Below are 19,042 nucleotides of genomic sequence, written 5' to 3' on the forward strand. Positions count from 1 at the left end.
TCAGATGTTATTTTTCAAGAAGACAATGCTCTTGCACAAATTGCAAAGACAAACAAGAAATGGCTTGAGAACAAGTCCATCAGGCTCATGTATTGGCGTGGTCAGAGTCCAGATTGGAACCTTCTCTAGTGAATATTTGGTCTCACATTAAACTCAAACTAACTGCATGGGAGACATTTTTCAACTACTCATGAACTGTTTGAAGCCACTAACTTTGAGTGGATGGAACAACACTGACTCTTATTTTTGTAAAAAGCTGTCTGCAAATTTCCCCAATTTAAACATTTAAAGAAAACAAAGGGGAAGGCTCTTTCATTCTAAGTTACTTTATCTACAGTATTTTTGCAATTTAAACTAACTTCCTGACCAGTAATTTGTGATTAAAATGGTTAAGACCATTAAAAGACGACTAAATATATTGCCATTTTTGGCTTTGCCCAGGAGTGTACATTCAGAAGAACATTAAAGAATGAATATCTCTTTCTCACTTCATTATTTAATCTGCTTTGTATTTTGTACAGCACACACCACATATTTTACAAATAAATAACCCCTCTGGCCTACGTATCTTCATTTCTTTTTAATTTTATTAATTTTCCCATTTATTTATTTATTACGGGACGGTTGACCATTTCCAGATACTTTCTTAGCATCGTTTTTGTTTTAACCAATTACACTTGCCAAAGGGAATGAAATTTGAAAATCAAATTATGGTGGAGTTGTGCCAGGGATGATAATGAAAACCAGGCTTACTGTTCAATGATAATGGGCAATACAAATCATAATGCTGACAGAGGAGACGCTGTAAAAATAATGATTTGGTTCTTTAGAAATATACCTAGGAAAACAGCTTTAAGAACATTTATAAAATCTCCATCAAGCAAAAATTATGCTTTTTACTGAATCTTACGCAACCCATTGTTGTTTGAAAACTAAACGATTTGTTTAAAATTTCTAGAAGAAGTCCAGGCCTGTTCCCTTACGCCACTGCTACCACTGAGAATAATGAGTGAGCTTTGCTGTAAATAAACAGTGCAGTCAGAAGAATACATCTCCTATAGGGTCAGCCAGGTCCTGCTATTTTCTCTAGAAGAAGTCGGACTGTTTTTGAAGCTCAAAACAGTGATTATCTAAGGTGACTGCAGTCATATTCTGAGCCCCTCTTTGGTGGCCAAATGAGATTTTAGGATGCTGCTGTGGTAGACATGGCGTTATTATGCCAATTATGAGCCTTACCGCATGCCAGGAAGCATGCACTTGCATTTTTAGCTTTGATTCTCCAAGAGTATCATATGGAATTGTTAGAGGAATTGTATTAATCTGGGCAATCTGGCCAATCTGTGCATGTCATTCTGCAGGAGCTGTTTTTGGGTAAATTTGTTTAAAACTGAAGTTGACATTCGAACCCCATTCAGTGGCTTTGCCTGTTCAGCATGAAGCATTTTGAGATTTTACTACAGATGCCACTGACAGATGTAATTTACAGCTCTTTGTGGTCTCTCAGCACTGTGACAAGGATTCTTTGAACCTACTTGCTATATGAGGCAGCTGGCTTATGCATATTTTCACCAAAGGAGGCAGAAGTTTTGTTTTGAACATAATAATGCAAAGTCATTTAATGCAAATGAACTTGCCGTACAATAGAACGTCATTCATTTCGCACAACATCCTTTCCATTCAGTGACTTAGATTTAGGTCTGGTGGCCATGATAGCACATGGTTTAAAAGCTAAGGAGTTAGATTATCAGAGCTGAACAAACCATTTTCTTGCAATGTCCACATGGGATATCTGAGGTTCTGTGATGTCCAAACAAATGAGTGATGGTGAGATACCAGTACACTTGTTTGGCTGGAAAACATGAAGGTTGATGTGGCATGGAGTGATTTATTCCTCTTGAAGCTGACCAGTTTGACACATTGGGACATTCCACCATTGGGTGTTATGAATGACAGCAAAGTGGGCGATTTAGCACAGTCGATGGATTGCACAGTGTCAGTCTTTCATGATGATTTGGTGATCTTATCGTATAGAGTTTTTCTTTCTTATTACATCCATTTCATACTTTGAAGTATTATAGTCCATTCAAATGACTTCACATATTCTAATCCTCTCCATTGTGACTATCACAGACAGTTTAGCAACATTTCGAGGGCAATGTGATCTGCATGTACAACACACACAAAACACATCTGTTCTTTGTTTGTTCATAATAAGAAACATACCTACATTTAAAAGTGTAACAACAAAACCGATGCATTTACTTTCCATTATAAGTTATGAAAACATGTTATCGCCTGACATTAATAAGTTATGTAATTTCCGTAACTGATGGTTGATGTCCTTCCTTGGCCGGCACTATTTTATAAGCGTGTTGACTTTCAGAAATCCTCCTGACACTGGTATGCAGCGCGTCCACTGAGAGACACTGACGCAGTTCAGGACTCGGGCATTCAGTTGATGGAGTGTGATAAGGCCTGTTTGGGGCATACTAATAAGTCATCTTGAGGTAGATATTCAAAACATGAGCTGCAAACTCTCAAATGCCACCAAAGATAAATGTTATTCAATGATAACAATGCTGGCTGATATTTTGTATGAATTAGTCAAATATTGTTGTGTTAATGTGCTGGAGAAAGATGTCTGCTGGGCAGTATTTCATTAGTATTTATCTACATAACTGCATAAGTATATTTTATATAATCTCCCCTGATTCTGCTCTATTCCCATCATAAATCTTATTTGATTGCTCTAAAAAATATGTTCCCCATGTACCTAATTACAAGGCAGTTAACAACATGCAAGCACTGAAAACATTTGATGCCATTCAGGCTGTTAGACCGTTTCAGGGGAACTTACTGATTTGCAATAGAGCACACGGACCCCTAGTGGAAGTCATGGGTACGTTTGGGTAAAGAGAGCCATTGAGAAGATGTATAAGTGGTGATATCGTGACGCGCTCCATTCAGTGCGAACCGAGTGAGAGCAAAGGAGGTTCTCCACATCCAGGACTCTGCTTTACACAAACTCTGCCAGGTGGAAACCTAATAAAATGGATAACAATTGTAAGTACTTGGACATTAGAAATAATATTTAAAATGTTAAAATATATTTTCAATATTATAAAGTTATGTTTTTATAATCTTTAAATTGAAGTTACTGGATAAATGCATTTCTTCAAAATATAATTCTTAACAAAAAAAAAAAAAAAAAAACCATGCATGTTTGTAAAATTCAGGCTAAATGTGATGGATTATAAAAAAATCTATAATGTTAATTGTTTTTATAGTTCACAGTAAAGGTTGAAAACAGCTAAGAAATCAGCAGCAAAGGGCTTTCCCTGTTCCTGGAGGTCCTTGTGGTGCCACCTGTTAAGTTAAAGGGCTACTGGCTGATTATGCGCGAGGAAAAATAATCATTTCTCTGACATTTGTGGAGAAGTAGGCGTGCGCTTTTGGCACCATGGAGGACATCTTCAAGGATCAAGACTTTTGGTCCTTCAATGAGTCATCTAGAAACTCCAGCGTCACCAATGAAACTTACGGCGTGAACCAGACGGTGAACCCCTTGAAGCGGAACGAAGAGGTGGCAAAAGTGGAAGTTACTGTATTGGCCTTGGTGCTCTTCCTGGCACTCGCTGGTAACCTTTGCGTCCTTATTGCAATCCACACAGCCAAGCACAGTCAATCTCGCATGTATTACTTCATGAAGCACCTCAGCATTGCAGACTTGGTCGTGGCTGTCTTCCAGGTTCTTCCTCAACTCATCTGGGACATCACATTTCGCTTTTATGGACCAGACATCCTGTGCAGGTTGGTGAAATATCTTCAGACCGTTGGGATGTTCGCCTCCACGTACATGCTGGTGCTGATGTCCATAGACAGATGTATGGCAATCTGTCAGCCTCTCCGTTCTTTACACAAGCGAAAGGACCGTTGTTACGTGATTTGTTCTTGGGCGCTAAGCTTACTTTTCAGCATCCCACAGGTTTATATATTCTCCTTACGGGAGGTGGGTTCAGGAGTATATGATTGCTGGGGAGATTTCGTGCAGCCCTGGGGAGCCAAAGCCTACATTACATGGATTAGTCTGACAATATACATCATACCAGTGACCATTCTGAGTGTCTGCTACGGCCTTATAAGCTTTAAAATATGGCAAAACTTTAAAAGGAAGACAAAGAAGGACCCGTGTATCACTCTCACAACCAAAACATCGAAAAGCAGCGCGCTCACGCGGGTCAGCAGCGTCAAACTCATTTCCAAGGCCAAAATCACCACTGTTAAAATGACATTTGTTATCGTACTGGCTTATATAGTGTGCTGGACTCCGTTTTTCTCCGTACAGATGTGGTCAGCATGGGATCCTGAAGCACCAAGAGAAGGTAAGTAAGTTTCTTGAATAGTTTGATTAGCGTTGATTAGCACGTGCAATGCGAAATTGGTTATATGTAGACGAGGGCTAATTGTTAACTATAGTACACGCTAAAAAATGCTGGGTTAAAAACAACCCAAGTTGGGTTGAAAATGGACAAACCCAGTGGTTGGGTTAAATGTTTGCTCACCGTGCTGGGTAGTTTTATTTAACTCAACTGTTGTATAAAAATTACTGTATTGCTTGCTTAAAATGAACCCAAAATATGCTGGAAATTAACATTTATTGGTATGTTTGATAAATGAGCATTTATTAATAAGATAATGAATAATAAACAATAAACATTTATTAAATTTCTTATTAATAAATGTACACCTTTTGATTATTATTGTTGCCTCTAGTAAATATGTGTCTGATTTTTAATTTCTCACCTATTTTGGATTCATTTTAAGCCAGCCATATAGTCATTTTTAATCAGTAGTTGTGTTAAATAAAACTACCCAGCAGGTTGATCATTTAACCCAACCACTGGGTTAAAACAACCCAATTGCTGGGTTTGTCCATTTTCAACCCAACTTGGGTTGTTTTTAACCAAACATTTTTTAGAGTGTAGCCTGGTGGCATCAGTGAGGGAAGTCAGATTAACAATTGGTTAGTCTGGGGAATGTACATTTCATTGCTATTTTGGTGGCAGTTACAAAAAGTTTCCCCACCGTAATTCTGCTTCTGGATCTACATGCCATGTTGTCTTAAACTTATATTCTTAGTTTTAAAAATAAATAAACTATCTATCTATCTATCTATCTATCTATCTATCTATCTATCTATCTATCTATCTATCTATCTATCTATCTATCTATCTATCTATCTATCTATCTATCTATCTATCTATCTATCAAAAATAAAAAATATCTTTTAGGTTATCTAAGTTATTAAACAGTAAATAATAGATACAATAGATACAGTAAATAACAGTACAGTTAACAGTTAAATAATAACAATAATTAAAATGTTTTTCATAAAATCATGTAAACAATTTATACATTAAATAGGTCTAAATCATGAAAGCATAAATTAAAAAAAGGTCCGGAATATTGCAAAATATCAGCCAACACATGAAAAATAGATAAAATAAAGGAAACTTAAGTATATTTTTAAAGTAGGCTACCTCACTAATTAAACTAGGGATTCTAGCCTATGTATGTTCAGTTATGACGTCAGTTTGTAGGCCAATCCAGAAGGCAGTTTGCAATGAGTTCATTCGGAAGTTCCCTCAATAATGACTGTAATTTCACTTAAAGAAACTGCCCTGGACCACAAAACCAGCCATAAAGGTCATTTTTTGAAACTGAGATTTATACATCATCTGACAGCTGAATAAATAAGCTTTCCATTGATGTATGGTTTGTTAGGATATTGGAGAATATTTGGCCGAGATACAACTATTTTAAAATATCAGGAATCTGGGGGTGCAAAAAAATCACAATATTGAGAAAATCGTCTTAAAAGTTGACCAAATGAAGGCCTTAGCAATGTATGTCCACTCACAAAAATACATTTTTGATATTTACAGTAGGACATTTATAAAATATCTTCATGGAATATAATCATTTACTTAATATCCTAATAATTTTTGGCATAAAAGAAAAATCGATAATTTTGACCCATACAATGTATTGTTGGCTATTACTACAAATATACCCGTGTGACTTATGACTGGTTTTGTGGTCCAGGGTCACAAATTACACACAGTCAGACATAAAATAATTGTGAATTTTGATTTCTGTATACTGACTAACATACTATGCTATTTTCACATTCAAGTTAAATATACAATTATCAGTCTGGTCAAGATATAGCCGACAAAATGAAAATGGTAGCCAATGTGAGATGGTTCCTGACCATGACTATTTTGTTTTTCAAGCATTCTTTTCAAGACACAAGAAATCAAGCTGGTTTTAATATATTGTAATACATTGGATAGGATGAATAAGGCTCTATCAGTCCAGATCTAGGATTGCTGTGATGGGCATCTTAATTTTAAATCACTACAGATGTACTATGCTATAAACGGCGGAGCTATAAAGACCAGCCTTGGGGAAACATTAATATTCAGAAGAGCTGCACCGCTTAAATCATGACCGTCTGCGGTATGAGAAATCACCTAAACCCAGGGAGAACGGGCGATAAATAACTGTTTTATTTTTTGCGAATAAATTAATGATGCATATATATGACATTAATATTGTGTATTACATATGATGAAGTCATGTGCCTGATTGAGAAATTATTTACAAATAGTCATTTTGTTTTTACATGCACACAAAAGTACAAGTTTTCAGTGCAAAAAGAGACATTCAGAAATTCTAGAACTTTTGAGATTACTGAAGCATTACTTTATTTAAAAACTCGAATTGATATATTCTTAACTAATATTTTTGTAAGCTCAAAAGTTGGATTTATTATTTATTTATATAGTCACAAAGTTCCTGCATGGCTTCTCTTGTGTATATGGAAAAAGAAAAAAAAAAAGTCAGTGAACAATGTTCCTGCCATGAGTTGTATGGACATTACCATGTTTGTCCTGCAATAAAGAGACTAAGGTCAGGTCACATGTCGCACACTTCAGAGAGAAAAATTAAATATTATCAGACTCAGAGGAAAGATAGTGTGAGATACTGTCTTGCATCATCACCTCCACCATACAAAATATATGTAACCATGATTACATCCACACATTACGGCAAGTTCAGCAAAACATTCACAAAGTCTAAATATTAAGATAACTCAGAACAGATTTATGCATCAACAGTGGCTGACAAAGCCATAGTGGAATGCAGTTAATGACATTTCCCCAAATGTGTGAAATAATATCTGTTTCTTTTGGCCATGCACGACCAGGTGATTAGTTTTATAACACTGATGATCTGATGTGCTTAAACCCCAGCTGCAGCTCTAATAAGATTAAATGATAGCTGAAAACAGCATCTTCCTGTTGAACTTGCATATGTTTGCTTTATTTTGAGACCATGTTGGGTTTGGCCACTAGTTTTGTTCTCATCTCCATGACTCTTACTTGAATTACGAGAGAAAAAAAGCTTTCCACTAAGTCTTGCACCTTTTTTGAACAGTAAAAACATTTGGACAAATGACACTCGCTGACCTGTCCTTCTAAAATGAGAAGCGATACGCTGAATTTTATGGATATTTTGTAAATATACACTACCGTTCAAATGTTTAGGGTCAGAAAGATTTTTTAATTATTATTCAGCAAGGACACGGACCAAATGTGAAACTTTCTATTAATCAAATAATCCCTTCTAAACAGGTTCACAACATTGATAATAATAATAAATATTTCTTAAGCACCAAATCAGCATATTATTTCTGAAGGATCATGTAAGACTGAGGACTGGAGTAATAATGGCTGCTGAAAATTCAGCTTTGCCATCACAGGAATAAATACATTTAAAAAATAGTTAATTTAAATTGTAATAATATTTGCAGTCTCGGTGAACATAGGAAACTTCTTTCAAAACGACTTTCCAAACCCCCACTTTTGAACAGTATGTGTTTTAAAGATCAAGTACCTTAATACTGTAATAGTTTTTAGCCTGATGAAAAAAAGAAATGTGCTTAAGTAAATCATCCTCTAGCTTTGCATCCAGTTAAAATGTTAAATCTTACTTGAAGTGTGCAGAATAATGCACTTTTGCAGGCTGGAAACTCTTTTTCATTGCTTCATATTAAAGAATATTTTCTTTCATTCTCTCTGTTCATTGATCTAACTGCCAGTGGTACAGAGATGTGCTTGCCCGGTTTTCTCTGATGCCCGTGAGCTCAGCACAAATAGGAGATAGCAAACAGAAAAGCAATACACTTGACTGAAGCCCTATCTGGGTCTGTTGCTTACGCCTTCATTTCTAAATTCAATTTCCTTTACTCTGAGAGACTAAAGGGTCAAACGGAGAAACGTTGTATCTGGATGTTTGATGAGAATGACCACACAAGTGCACAAAAATGTACATTGAAAAATAAGTTCTTGTCAACCTGTTTGGGTCTTATTTAATCAATGTGTACACCGTAAATTGTTTACAGTTGCCAAATTTGCTTTTGGTCTTTTTTAAACTTCTGATAGTCATGGATGTTTGTTGAATAGGGAATTATGCTGCCTTCACATGCTGTCAGAAATTTCAGTTACACTTTATTTTAAGGAGTCAGTATTAGTGTAATTATACATTTAAGTACTGAGTAATAACAATTAACTGCATGCTCTTACATGTGCTTAGGTTTAGGGTTGGGGGTGAGGGTTTGGTTTAGGGTTCATTTAATAATGCATGTTTTATAGTTATTACTACAGTACATGTAACATTGACACTGAAATAAAGTGTTACTGAAATGTCCTACTTCCCAATTCTGAAGTCGTGATTACTAGCTCTTCACGTTCAAGTTCTTTGTTATGTAAAGCCAGAATGTCCCTTTCACTGACAACCCTATATATAAAATACCAGTGCTTTTTTATACATCCACGGCTATCTTGATCTAGGGTTTCGGTAAAATACATGTTTCAGTGTTTCAAATACATTTTGCTGTGTATAAATCATAAAATATGCTTCAAATCATGCACTACACTAATGAATACCAATCACAACAGAGCCCAACTCAGTAACTCGGGTATCAAAAATAAATTAAAAGATTTGGGAATATGACTTGACAGGGCATTCATGTCCAATATTTAACTAGGAAACTCGTATTTACACACATTGCACATGAAGGTAGCATTAGTTGTTCTCCATATCTCCATATTCAGACCTCTTTTGGCACGTGAATGCGCAAAAATGTGTGGTTTCATAGCTTATACGCTATAATTTAAAATGTTCTCACCTTCTTTCTGTTTGCTCCGATTCCTTTTTGCTCTTCTGTAGAGTCTGTGGTGTACTGTCAAGTTGAATTACTGATTTTCAAGATATTCATTCTTTTGGATGCTTTTCCCACTTGATTTTTTTCTACCTAACCAGCAGGACTTCTTTGGTTGTTTTTCTATTCCTGACACACATAGGTCTTTTTAAAATGCACCACAGTGTATTTTCAGAAAGATTTTGGGAAAAGGGCTCTGATGGGTTCATGGTTCATGTATCAGGTTCTTCATTTTTACCCTCATGCATCATCCATTTCTCAGAGTGAGGTTATCCAGAAAGAAGAATTTCTCAGGAGAAATGATTTATTTCACAGCCCATATATACATTAGACTACAATAGGCATGTCACGTTTAATCACAGTACACAATCAGCTCACCACCAGAATACTAATCAGACTTTTGATTACTATCACCTGGTTCTTATTTCCTCTTTGCATACTATCAGTAGTATTTAAGGACTACCTAAGTTGCCATGTATGGCAAAGTAATGTCAGTATTCTAATGGTGATTCAGACCATGTAAGTGCTCAGATTTCTGTCTGTATTTATGTAGATTATTTGCAGGTTTTGGATATATATTTTTTCTAAAGTGTAAATACCTGAACATGGATTGTCAATTTTTGTCTTAAGATACAATCACATTAGCGAATTTTCAGCAAAATCATGCAGACTAAAAAGGTTCATTGCCAACAGTGTAGCGATGTGTGAAGCACAGCTCACACAGAAGTCACTTTCAAACCAGTTTCTATTGGTCAACGCTTGACAAACTTGAACCCACTGCAAAATTTCTATTTTTATGGACTACACATTCTATATTTCTGTTTCCAGTATTGAGTGTAACACATTACAAGTAACACGAGTTATGTAATCAGATTACTTTTTTTCAAGTAACTAGTAAAGTAACGCATTACTTTAAATTACTTTTTCAAATAACTAACACAAGTTACTTTGTTTTCATATTTATTGACTGACAGCTCTTCTGTCCCCATGTTGAGAGAAATCATGAGTGAGCCCTCTACTGTGCAAATGTGAATTTGCATTTCCTTCAGCCAGAGGTTTATTCATTTCACTTTTGGTGTGCAAGAGCTTTTACATTTGCCAAAAATAGAATTTTTTTCGATGTCGTTATTAAAAACAAACAAGCAATCCTCAGCCAGGTGAGAAAAAGTAAAGCAAAAATAATGTAACACATTACTTTCCGTAAAAAGTAACTAAGTAACGCAATTACTTTTTTAGGGAGTAATGCAATATTGTAATGCATTACTTTTAAAAGTAACTTTCCCCAACACTATTTCTATGCAAAAACTAGTTTAGTTTTTAGGTTAATGTTTATTTATATTTATATTAATAATAAATGTAACTCTTCATTAGTACACTGCCATTAAAAAAATTGGGGTCGGTTATGCTTACCAAGCCTGCATTAATTTGATCAAAATACAATAAAAGCTGTAATATTGTGAATTATAATTACAATTTAAAATAACTTTTATCTGTTTAAATGTGTTTTAAATTGTTCTTGTGATGCAAAGCTGAATTTTCAGCAGCCATTATTGTAGTCTTCAGTGTCACATGATCCTTCAGTAATCATTATTCTGATTATCTGCTCAAGAAACAATTATTATTATTATTATTATTATTATTATTATTATCAAAGTTGAAAACAGTTGTGCTGATTAATATATTTGTGGAAACAGTGATACATTTTTGCAGGATTCTTCGATGAATAGAATGTTTTATAAATGGCTTCACTTTCACTTTTGATTCATTTAATGCTTTGAAGTATTAATTTCTTAAAAATACTTACTGACCACAAACTTTTGAACAGTAGTGTATGTCATATTTTGCCACCGTTTTATAGAAGCAATAAGTGACCCATGGTTAAAGGGGTTTTTCCTTCTACTCGTGCCTGAGAACACCTCTTTCCCATGATGATAAAATCCCAGTAATGTATGACCTTGATTGGCTCATTGCTTAAATGTAAACAGGAGCAGAATGAGTTTACCTCAGTCAGTCATCTCCTGCTTTCTAGCTTTGCAGATCTTTCAGCATTTTTATGAGCTAGCAAACAATCTGTTGTTTATTCTGTCTATATTTGTCTGTTTGTAAAAGATCTTAAAGAAGGACAGCTCAGTGACAGATTAAACTGATTACACCACAGTCTACCAATGCTGTTTTTATAAAAAAAAAAAAGAAAAAAAAGAAGTCATCTGACATCATGCTTCTCTCAGCAATTAGTTTTTAATGCCACATAGTGTATGCATATCCCTTCAAGATCGAAGATAGCAATAACGCATGTCTGAGCTTGGGACACTGTGCTGAATGACATTCAAGATTTCCCCCTTTTTTGGACTTCTAAAGATAAACAGTACAGTGGTGCAGACCCTTATCAAAATACTGTAGTCAAAATAAATCACTTCATTTGCAAATGACTGTTGAATTAGTGTCTAATGTCTTCCCAGTAATGTGTTTTCATCTTCCTCATTGCAGTCACTCATTCAGATTTGATCTGCGCTAATATCGGATCTGAGGGATTGCTCTGTATGAGGTTAAATACAGGACACCAGCCTATACTACTCATCTCAAATAGCTGTCAAATATCAGTTCGGAAGGAAATGTCACTCTTACACTGAAAAAAGTGTAGGATTTCCTTTAAAACACTTTTCACTCTGAAACTGCTTTTTAAATAATTACAAAGAAACGGCAAGTAACATTGAATTAAACGTGAACTTTTGAGGTACAGTAGAAAGACTGAAATAATATTTTCTTGTAAAACATATTTGAATAATCTTTGTTTTATTTAACTTTGAAATTTTGCTTTTTAAAATGGTGTAATAGTCATCCTATTAAAGTTGAGATCATGTGCAATTATTGAACTTATTCATTTTCTCTGTGCTTGTTTTTAACAAATTAAGAAATAGATTTTAGTATTAATGATCCTTATTCATTTCATTAAATGTTCTCACTGTATGTTTAAGTGTGTAATTTAGGTTTTATGTTTGGTGTGAAGAGCATTTGAAAAAATCTCAAGAACATTTTTCCACTATAAAGAACCTGAAAAGGTGATGGATGTTAAAGGTGCCGTAGAATGCGTTTTAAAAAGATGTAATATAAGTCTAAGGTGTCCCCTGAATGTGTCTGTGAAGTTTCAGCTCAAAATAGCTCATACATTTTTTTTATTCATTTTTTTTAACTGCCTTTTTTGGGGCATCATTAAATATGCGCCGATTCAGAGTGCAGCCCCTTTAAATTCTCGTGCTCCCCGCCCCCGAGCTCACGACTGCCTTAAACAGCATAAACAAAGTTCACACAGCTAATATAACCCTCAAAATGGATCTTTACAAAGTGTTCGTCATGCAACATGTCTAATCGCGTAAGTATAGTATTTATTTGGATGTTTACATTTGATTCTGAATGAGTTTGATGGTGATCCGTGGCTAAAGCTAACATTACACACTGTTGGAGAGATTTATAAAGAATGAAGTTGTGTTTATGAATTATACAGACTGCAAGTGTTTAAAAATGAAAATAGCGACGGCTCTTGTCTCCGTGAATACAGTAATAAACGATGGTAACTTTAACCACATTTAACAGTACATTAGCAACATGCTAACGAAACATTTAAAAAGACAATTTACAAATATCACTAAAAATATCATGATATCATGGATCATGTCAGTTATTATCGCTCCATCTGCCATTTTTCGCTATTGTCCTTGCTTGCTTACCTAGTCTGATGATTCTGCTGTGCACATCCAGACATCCTGCCCTTGTCTAATGCCTTGAACATGAGCTGGCATATGCAAATATTGGGGGTGTACATATTAATGATCCCGACTGTTACATAACAGTCGGTGTTATGTTGAGATTCGCCTGTTCTTCGGAGGTCTTTTAAACAAATGAGATTTATATAAGAAGGAGGAAACAATGGAGTTTGAGACTCACTGTATGTCATTTCCATGTACTGAACTCTTGTTATTCAACTATGCCAAGGTAAATTCAATTTTCAATTCTATGGCACCTTTAAAGGTTCTTTATGGAACCATAAAATGCGAATAAATAACCTTTATTTTTAAGAATATAATCATTATATAATTAACACAATATTACAATATTATGAAAGCACTGACAGAGCAGAAAACTAACCTAACAGGTTAAAACAAGATCACTTAGTTGGAATACAATGTGTGTTCTGCTCTTTACATTGTTTAGTTAAAGCTGTTTCTTTTCCTCTACAGCAATGCCTTTTATCATCTCCATGTTGCTGGCCAGTCTGAACAGCTGCTGTAACCCCTGGATTTACATGTTTTTTGCTGGGCATCTCTTCCATGACCTTAAGCAGAACCTGCTGTGCTGTTCCACGCTCTATCTGAAGTCCTCTCAATGTCGCTATGATCCGGAGCAAGATTCCCGTAAGAGCAACTCCTCCACCTACGTCATCAAAAGCACCAGCAGCCAGCGAAGTATCACCCAGACTTCCGTCACATAAACCAGATGTACCTCCAAACCTTTTTTTTTTTTTTTCTTCACAATTTGAAAGCCAGATGAAGGACAGGAAAGCTAAAATGTAAACCCACACAAGACTGCAAGCTAAATGTCACAATCAGTTTGCTTCAGCTGTGTTTTCGTTTGGGAATTATTCCAAATTTCATTTTAATTACCCCTCTTCTTTTCACCCGTTTTCTTATCTCTGAGGACCTTGAGCAGCAGTCATCTGTTCCTCACCTTCATGTATTGTGCTTCTAGACATTACAGAAGGAACGTTGTTCAATTCTGACCATGTTTATGGTGTATTGACACTAGTCACAGGTCTTCATCGTTTAAACTGCTATCTGATTGTGCATACACATTCCGCTTGGCATATACGTGTCTTGGTGCTAGGCACCAAAATTTGCAAAACAGGATGTGGCTGAATTAGCTTCAATGATTGTGGTACAAAACATAACAGCTGTTATGTGCCACATAAAACCTTCGTTCACTGTCATAGATCTATTTAGGAGAAGCAAAGTTTGCATATGGCCTGAACAGCCAGATGGATTTACACTAGGCCAATTCTCAAACCACCAGATCGAATTTCTGACGGTCTTAAATGTGTCTTAGAGTGTCCAAGTGTAAATACCCCTGATGTGATGTAAACATGCAAAAACCACTGAACCTTAAAAGGATAGTTCTCCCAAAAATGAACATTTTGTCATCCATTACTCAACCCTATGTCCACCTATAAAATGCTTATTCATTAAAAAAAGGAAAGGAAAGGAAAGGAAAGCAGTGAAATGTAATAAAATGCTCACTACTTATCGTCAAAGATGAAGATTGACGTACTTTGTACGTACTGAAGACGAAAGCAGGATTATATCATTTTAGGGGCCGTTTACACTACACTGTTTTCAACTAAAAATGGAAAACTTTTTTTGCGTTTTGGCTGTTTATTTGCACGAAAGCAGCGTTTTGGGGATTCAAAGTGCAAGTTTTTGAACAATACTGTTATAACAACACCGTGTAAACTACAAAAACTCAATTTCATGAAAACGGTGGCGTCATGCGTATTATGTGTTCAGTCTATTGGTACATAGTGTTTCTTTACAAAGTGACATCGCCAACTACTGGCCTGGCATGCGTAATACAGCGTTTTAGTTGTTTTCGTGGATCCGTGTGAACAGGGATTGTTTTGACGATGTTGTTGTCTGAATGCGAAAAAACCTTTCCGTTTTTAGTACATTGTTGTCTTGTAAACGTTCCCCTATGCGTTACAAGGAGGCAACTGTCACTAGTAACACAAAACAGCTTACATGCAGATTTCAGAAGAGGAGGTTAACAACAAGATGGGCTAGTGAGAAACATGGCCAGTTGATCATTTTTAATGAACTTGATTTGTTAAAATAGATTTTTTTTATTATGATTATTTCTTTGTTTGTTTTAAGAACACAAGCACTTTTCATTGTTGGCACATACATGTTCTTGGTATCACTGTACTTTATCATTTTACATGTAAACTTTACTGTCAAGCCTTGAGAACCACTTCTTTGCAAAATGTTTCTGCAATGCATCACGATAATCAAATATGACAAACACCTGATTTGTTTTTAAAAGTGAAGGACTGGTTGTTTACTCCACTTTTATGGTTGTTTGTCTTGTAAGAGAGTATTTGTAATCAATAAGATTAAAGTGTTTATTCCACTTACATATTTTGCTTAATATTGCTAAATACTTATGATTATGTTTGTTGCTTCATCTTTATAAAATATTCGGAAGAAAAAAATGTTTAAGAGGACAAGTACATTTTGCATAATTGTTTACGAGTGCTGCAAGATGAGAGGGAAAAAGAAAAGGCAGTATTATCAGTAGAAGATATTTATTTCATAAGGTTTAAATACTCTATTCACTGAAACTTTTGTTACTTTCCCATTTAAAAAGCTACTGATTTTTCTTCCTAAAAAATTATATTGCCAATTTACTTTTAATATGTGTAGCTGTAGATTTTATTTATTGAAATAAATTGTCTGTGTTGATGTCTAACTGTGAGTAAATGTGTTGACAATTTGAGTATAAAAAGCCACACTTTAAAATCATAATATATTTTTTGACAGCTGTACCCTTTCATAGTTATTAGTGGAAATGAAACATTTAATCATGAATTCAGGGCATCAATTTAAGAAATCATATTTAATGGGTGACAAATGTGGGAGCATAAAAATTATTTGGTGAATTAATTAGTTCTAATGCATCAAACTTGCTTTACACAAATGAAGCCAGAATTTTTTTAAATTCTCATAATCTGTCACACTCTGTCATTTATTAAGTTGAAAACCTTTTGAACCTAAAACTCACAAAATATCATATATATATATATATATATATATATATATATATATATATATATATATATATATATATATATATATATATATATATATATATATATATGTAAGCACAATTCAAACCATTACTGTTTAAACCAAAATGTTTAATTAGTAGTTGTACAGAATACATCTGACATTGTCATGATAAAAATACCACACTCAGCAACATATAATTTTTAATCTGTCAAACTTAGAAACCCCACGATATCAGATATCAGATAAGACTTATTCTCCATTGTCAGTCAGAGACGCCTTTAATCATAGATACATTTTTCTGAACAAGCAGGTGGCAATACTGAATTGCTCCCAAAGCCTCTTACGAACATAAAAACACTGCATGGGGCACTGCATATGCATTTCTTTCAATGATGTAGTCTTTTCATTTTTAGGGAACCCAAAATTAGATATTTGTAAAATAAAACATTTTCCTCGATTTGTCTAGGAAATCTAAACCTCTTTGCGTAATGCCACCCGTACACTGCTGAAAACTTTCCCTAGAGCTTCGAACAAGGGGTCACAGAAGGTGTGGATGCAGAGAGAGTAGATTCGACTCAGGCACTGGGTCTCGATCAGATAGCTCTTAATGCAGGGCATGACTGCCCAAATGTGACAGAAGGAGATGCAGGCAAAACAGAAGCCCCACAGCAGCGCCACTGGGATGCCAAAGATGGCGGACAGCACACGGTAGCACCAGTACTTGGAGACGGTGAAGGTGGTGTAGCTGGCCTTCCACACTCCATCCATACTGTGGGTGCCATCGGGCTCAGCTATCACATCCTCAAAATCCACCTTGGATTATTGGGGGACAAAAGATATGGTAACACTGGTTAGTACAAGTTTCCAAGGACCAGTGATTTTCTGCCAAATCGCTTCTCCTATTGAGCAACCAGAAGTCAATGTCAGGCATGTGGCATGGGTTCTCTACTGATTGTGCTCCTAAAATGGAGGATGATTAATTCTCCAAACAGTGACATTTGATATCAAAATACCCCCATCAGTAGAAGGCACTCTGGCACCTTGTTTATTTCAGCTTCAATCTCTTAATAGAGAGTAAGAGGAACTATTTCAGTAAGTTATTTACAATCTTTATGCAACATCTATTTAAGAGCTGAGAGAGAAAAAACTAAAATCTTTTGTAATTAAACTATTGAATGAGATACTGGAAATCTGGAAATCTGAATCTCAAAGACGAAGAAGAAATATATTTTATTTTTATTTATTTTTTTAAAGAAATTAATATTTATTCAGCAAGGATACACTAAATTGATCTAAAGTGATAGTAAAAACTCTATTTCAGATAAATTATGTTCTTTTGAACTTTACATTCTGAAGAAAATGTATCACAGTTTCCAAAACAATATATATAAAAAACATTTAGTAGCACTTTTTTTTTTTAACATTGATAATAATAAGAAATAAGTGTCAAATCAGCATATATAATGATTTCTGATGGTTCAAATATGGAAATAAATTACAGTTTAAAATAATATATATATATATATAACTACGAGGGTAAGATCACTGTTGTTATTAGCGACACTTTGTGTATTTCTCACTGTTTATCTATAGTTTACATAGTACTGTTTATTATCTATATATAGTGAGAAGTACACAAAGTGTTGCTAATGACAACAGTGATCCACAGTCAACAGTGAAAGAACATAGTGTAATTTTTACCATGTACTGTATACATTTGTATACACAGCTCAATAAATAGTCGATAAAAAAAAAAAAAAAAAAAAAAAAAAATCAGTTTCCTCTACTAGTGAATTATTAAAACACATGGGAGCTACTGAAGAAGTAATACATTTTACTGTCTGACACACCCTTTTACCTCCTTCTATAAATACTGATAGTATGGCCTGTCCTGGCAGATGAAGTAGGTTTAGTGCTATTTTTGGGTCATGCCGTGTAGCTACAGTGTAAGTGCAGCACACACAAGTCTGTCTCTACGGACCAGATCACCAATCCACTCATATCAATTCCACCATTTAGGAAGTTAGTGAATAGTTTGCATGCTTTATCAGTTTCTCAAAATGTATTTATAGCTATATGTACACATTTTTGTCAAATATATGATTATTGGGCTATTTTGACTGAACAAAAAGATAAAAAAAAATTGCAAGCTATTAGTTTCTGCATATACTTCCCAGAACCAACACGTTTTTTTTTTTTTTTTTTTTTTTGTTTAAATGGCATTTCAAATGAAATTAACAACCAAGTTTCAGTGCCAAACTTGTTAACACACACATGAACTAAAGCATGGTATGGTCAAACCAAAAACACACATACCTTCACAACATCTTCATTGATCAGCTTGGGGTCCCTGTTGATCAAGTCAATCTCCTTGGTGTGACTATCCCTCAGGATTTTCTCCTCGTTGGTGTTATACTGGTCCGCCATATTGGGGGCCTCTGGCCCAAAACTGGTTAGAACAGGATAGGTGTATTGCAGAAGTGTCCGAAATAAGGAGAGTGAAGCAAACTCGACCGAAGGAAAAGTGTCAGAATGGCCCCACAGTCCCTAGTCCCTTTTAATTCTTCAATCTGTGGACTGACGACACGCCTGGAATGCTAGGGACAGCTGCGCCGGCAAGGGCTCCTGTCTAAAGAAGGGTCCTGTCTGTCTCTCTTGCTCACGCTGACTGTCTCACTCTGTATGTTACCCTCCTCTACCCCCACCCATTACCTATTCTGCCCCACACAGCCCGTACTCCCCAGTCCATAACTCACACTTGGTAAAAGCACCTCTTGAAGGGGAAACCAGGGGCCGTGTCACATTTCACACACGGCTGCGGGGTCAGCCAGGCAAGAGTTGCACAGTGGCACGAATTTCCACTGTGAAGTGTTGCTTTGAAAACTGATGCCCAAAGATACAACACATATTGTCATTTTCA

At 35.4% G+C, this 19,042-nt stretch overlaps 2 protein-coding genes across 2 annotated transcripts; one reads left to right on the forward strand and one right to left on the reverse strand.

Moving 5' to 3' along the window:
• Positions 1-2,977: 2,977 nt before the first annotated feature.
• On the forward strand, positions 2,978-16,107 carry oxtra (oxytocin receptor a). Its single transcript, XM_067373009.1, has 3 exons — positions 2,978-3,063; positions 3,288-4,382; positions 13,525-16,107. The coding sequence occupies exons 2-3, from the start codon at positions 3,461-3,463 to the stop codon at positions 13,773-13,775; spliced, it is 1,173 nt and encodes a 390-aa protein (XP_067229110.1). The 5' UTR covers positions 2,978-3,063; positions 3,288-3,460; the 3' UTR covers positions 13,776-16,107.
• Positions 16,108-16,236: 129 nt separating this feature from the next.
• On the reverse strand, positions 16,237-18,848 carry cav3 (caveolin 3). The gene is made up of 2 exons (XM_067374019.1): positions 18,439-18,848; positions 16,237-16,935 (listed from the first exon to the last, which is right to left on the reverse strand). Exons 1-2 carry the CDS (start codon positions 18,547-18,549, stop codon positions 16,594-16,596), a joined length of 453 nt encoding a protein of 150 aa, XP_067230120.1. The 5' UTR covers positions 18,550-18,848; the 3' UTR covers positions 16,237-16,593.
• Positions 18,849-19,042: the final 194 nt, after the last annotated feature.

The sequence above is a fragment of the Chanodichthys erythropterus genome, chromosome 21 (genome assembly GCF_024489055.1).
Source record: "Chanodichthys erythropterus isolate Z2021 chromosome 21, ASM2448905v1, whole genome shotgun sequence".
Classification (NCBI taxonomy): Eukaryota; Metazoa; Chordata; class Actinopteri; order Cypriniformes; family Xenocyprididae; genus Chanodichthys; species Chanodichthys erythropterus.

Bases quoted from the DNA above. Each gene is read 5' to 3' on its own strand.
- cav3 (XM_067374019.1), bottom strand. From the start codon at position 18,549: ATGGCGGACCAGTATAACACCAACGAGGAGAAAATCCTGAGGGATAGT. The intron at 16,936-18,438 runs GTATGTGTGTTT...CAATAATCCAAG, and splicing joins TCAATGAAGATGTTGTGAAG to GTGGATTTTGAGGATGTGAT.
- oxtra (XM_067373009.1), top strand. From the start codon at position 3,461: ATGGAGGACATCTTCAAGGATCAAGACTTTTGGTCCTTCAATGAGTCA. The intron at 4,383-13,524 runs GTAAGTAAGTTT...TTTCCTCTACAG, and splicing joins TCCTGAAGCACCAAGAGAAG to CAATGCCTTTTATCATCTCC.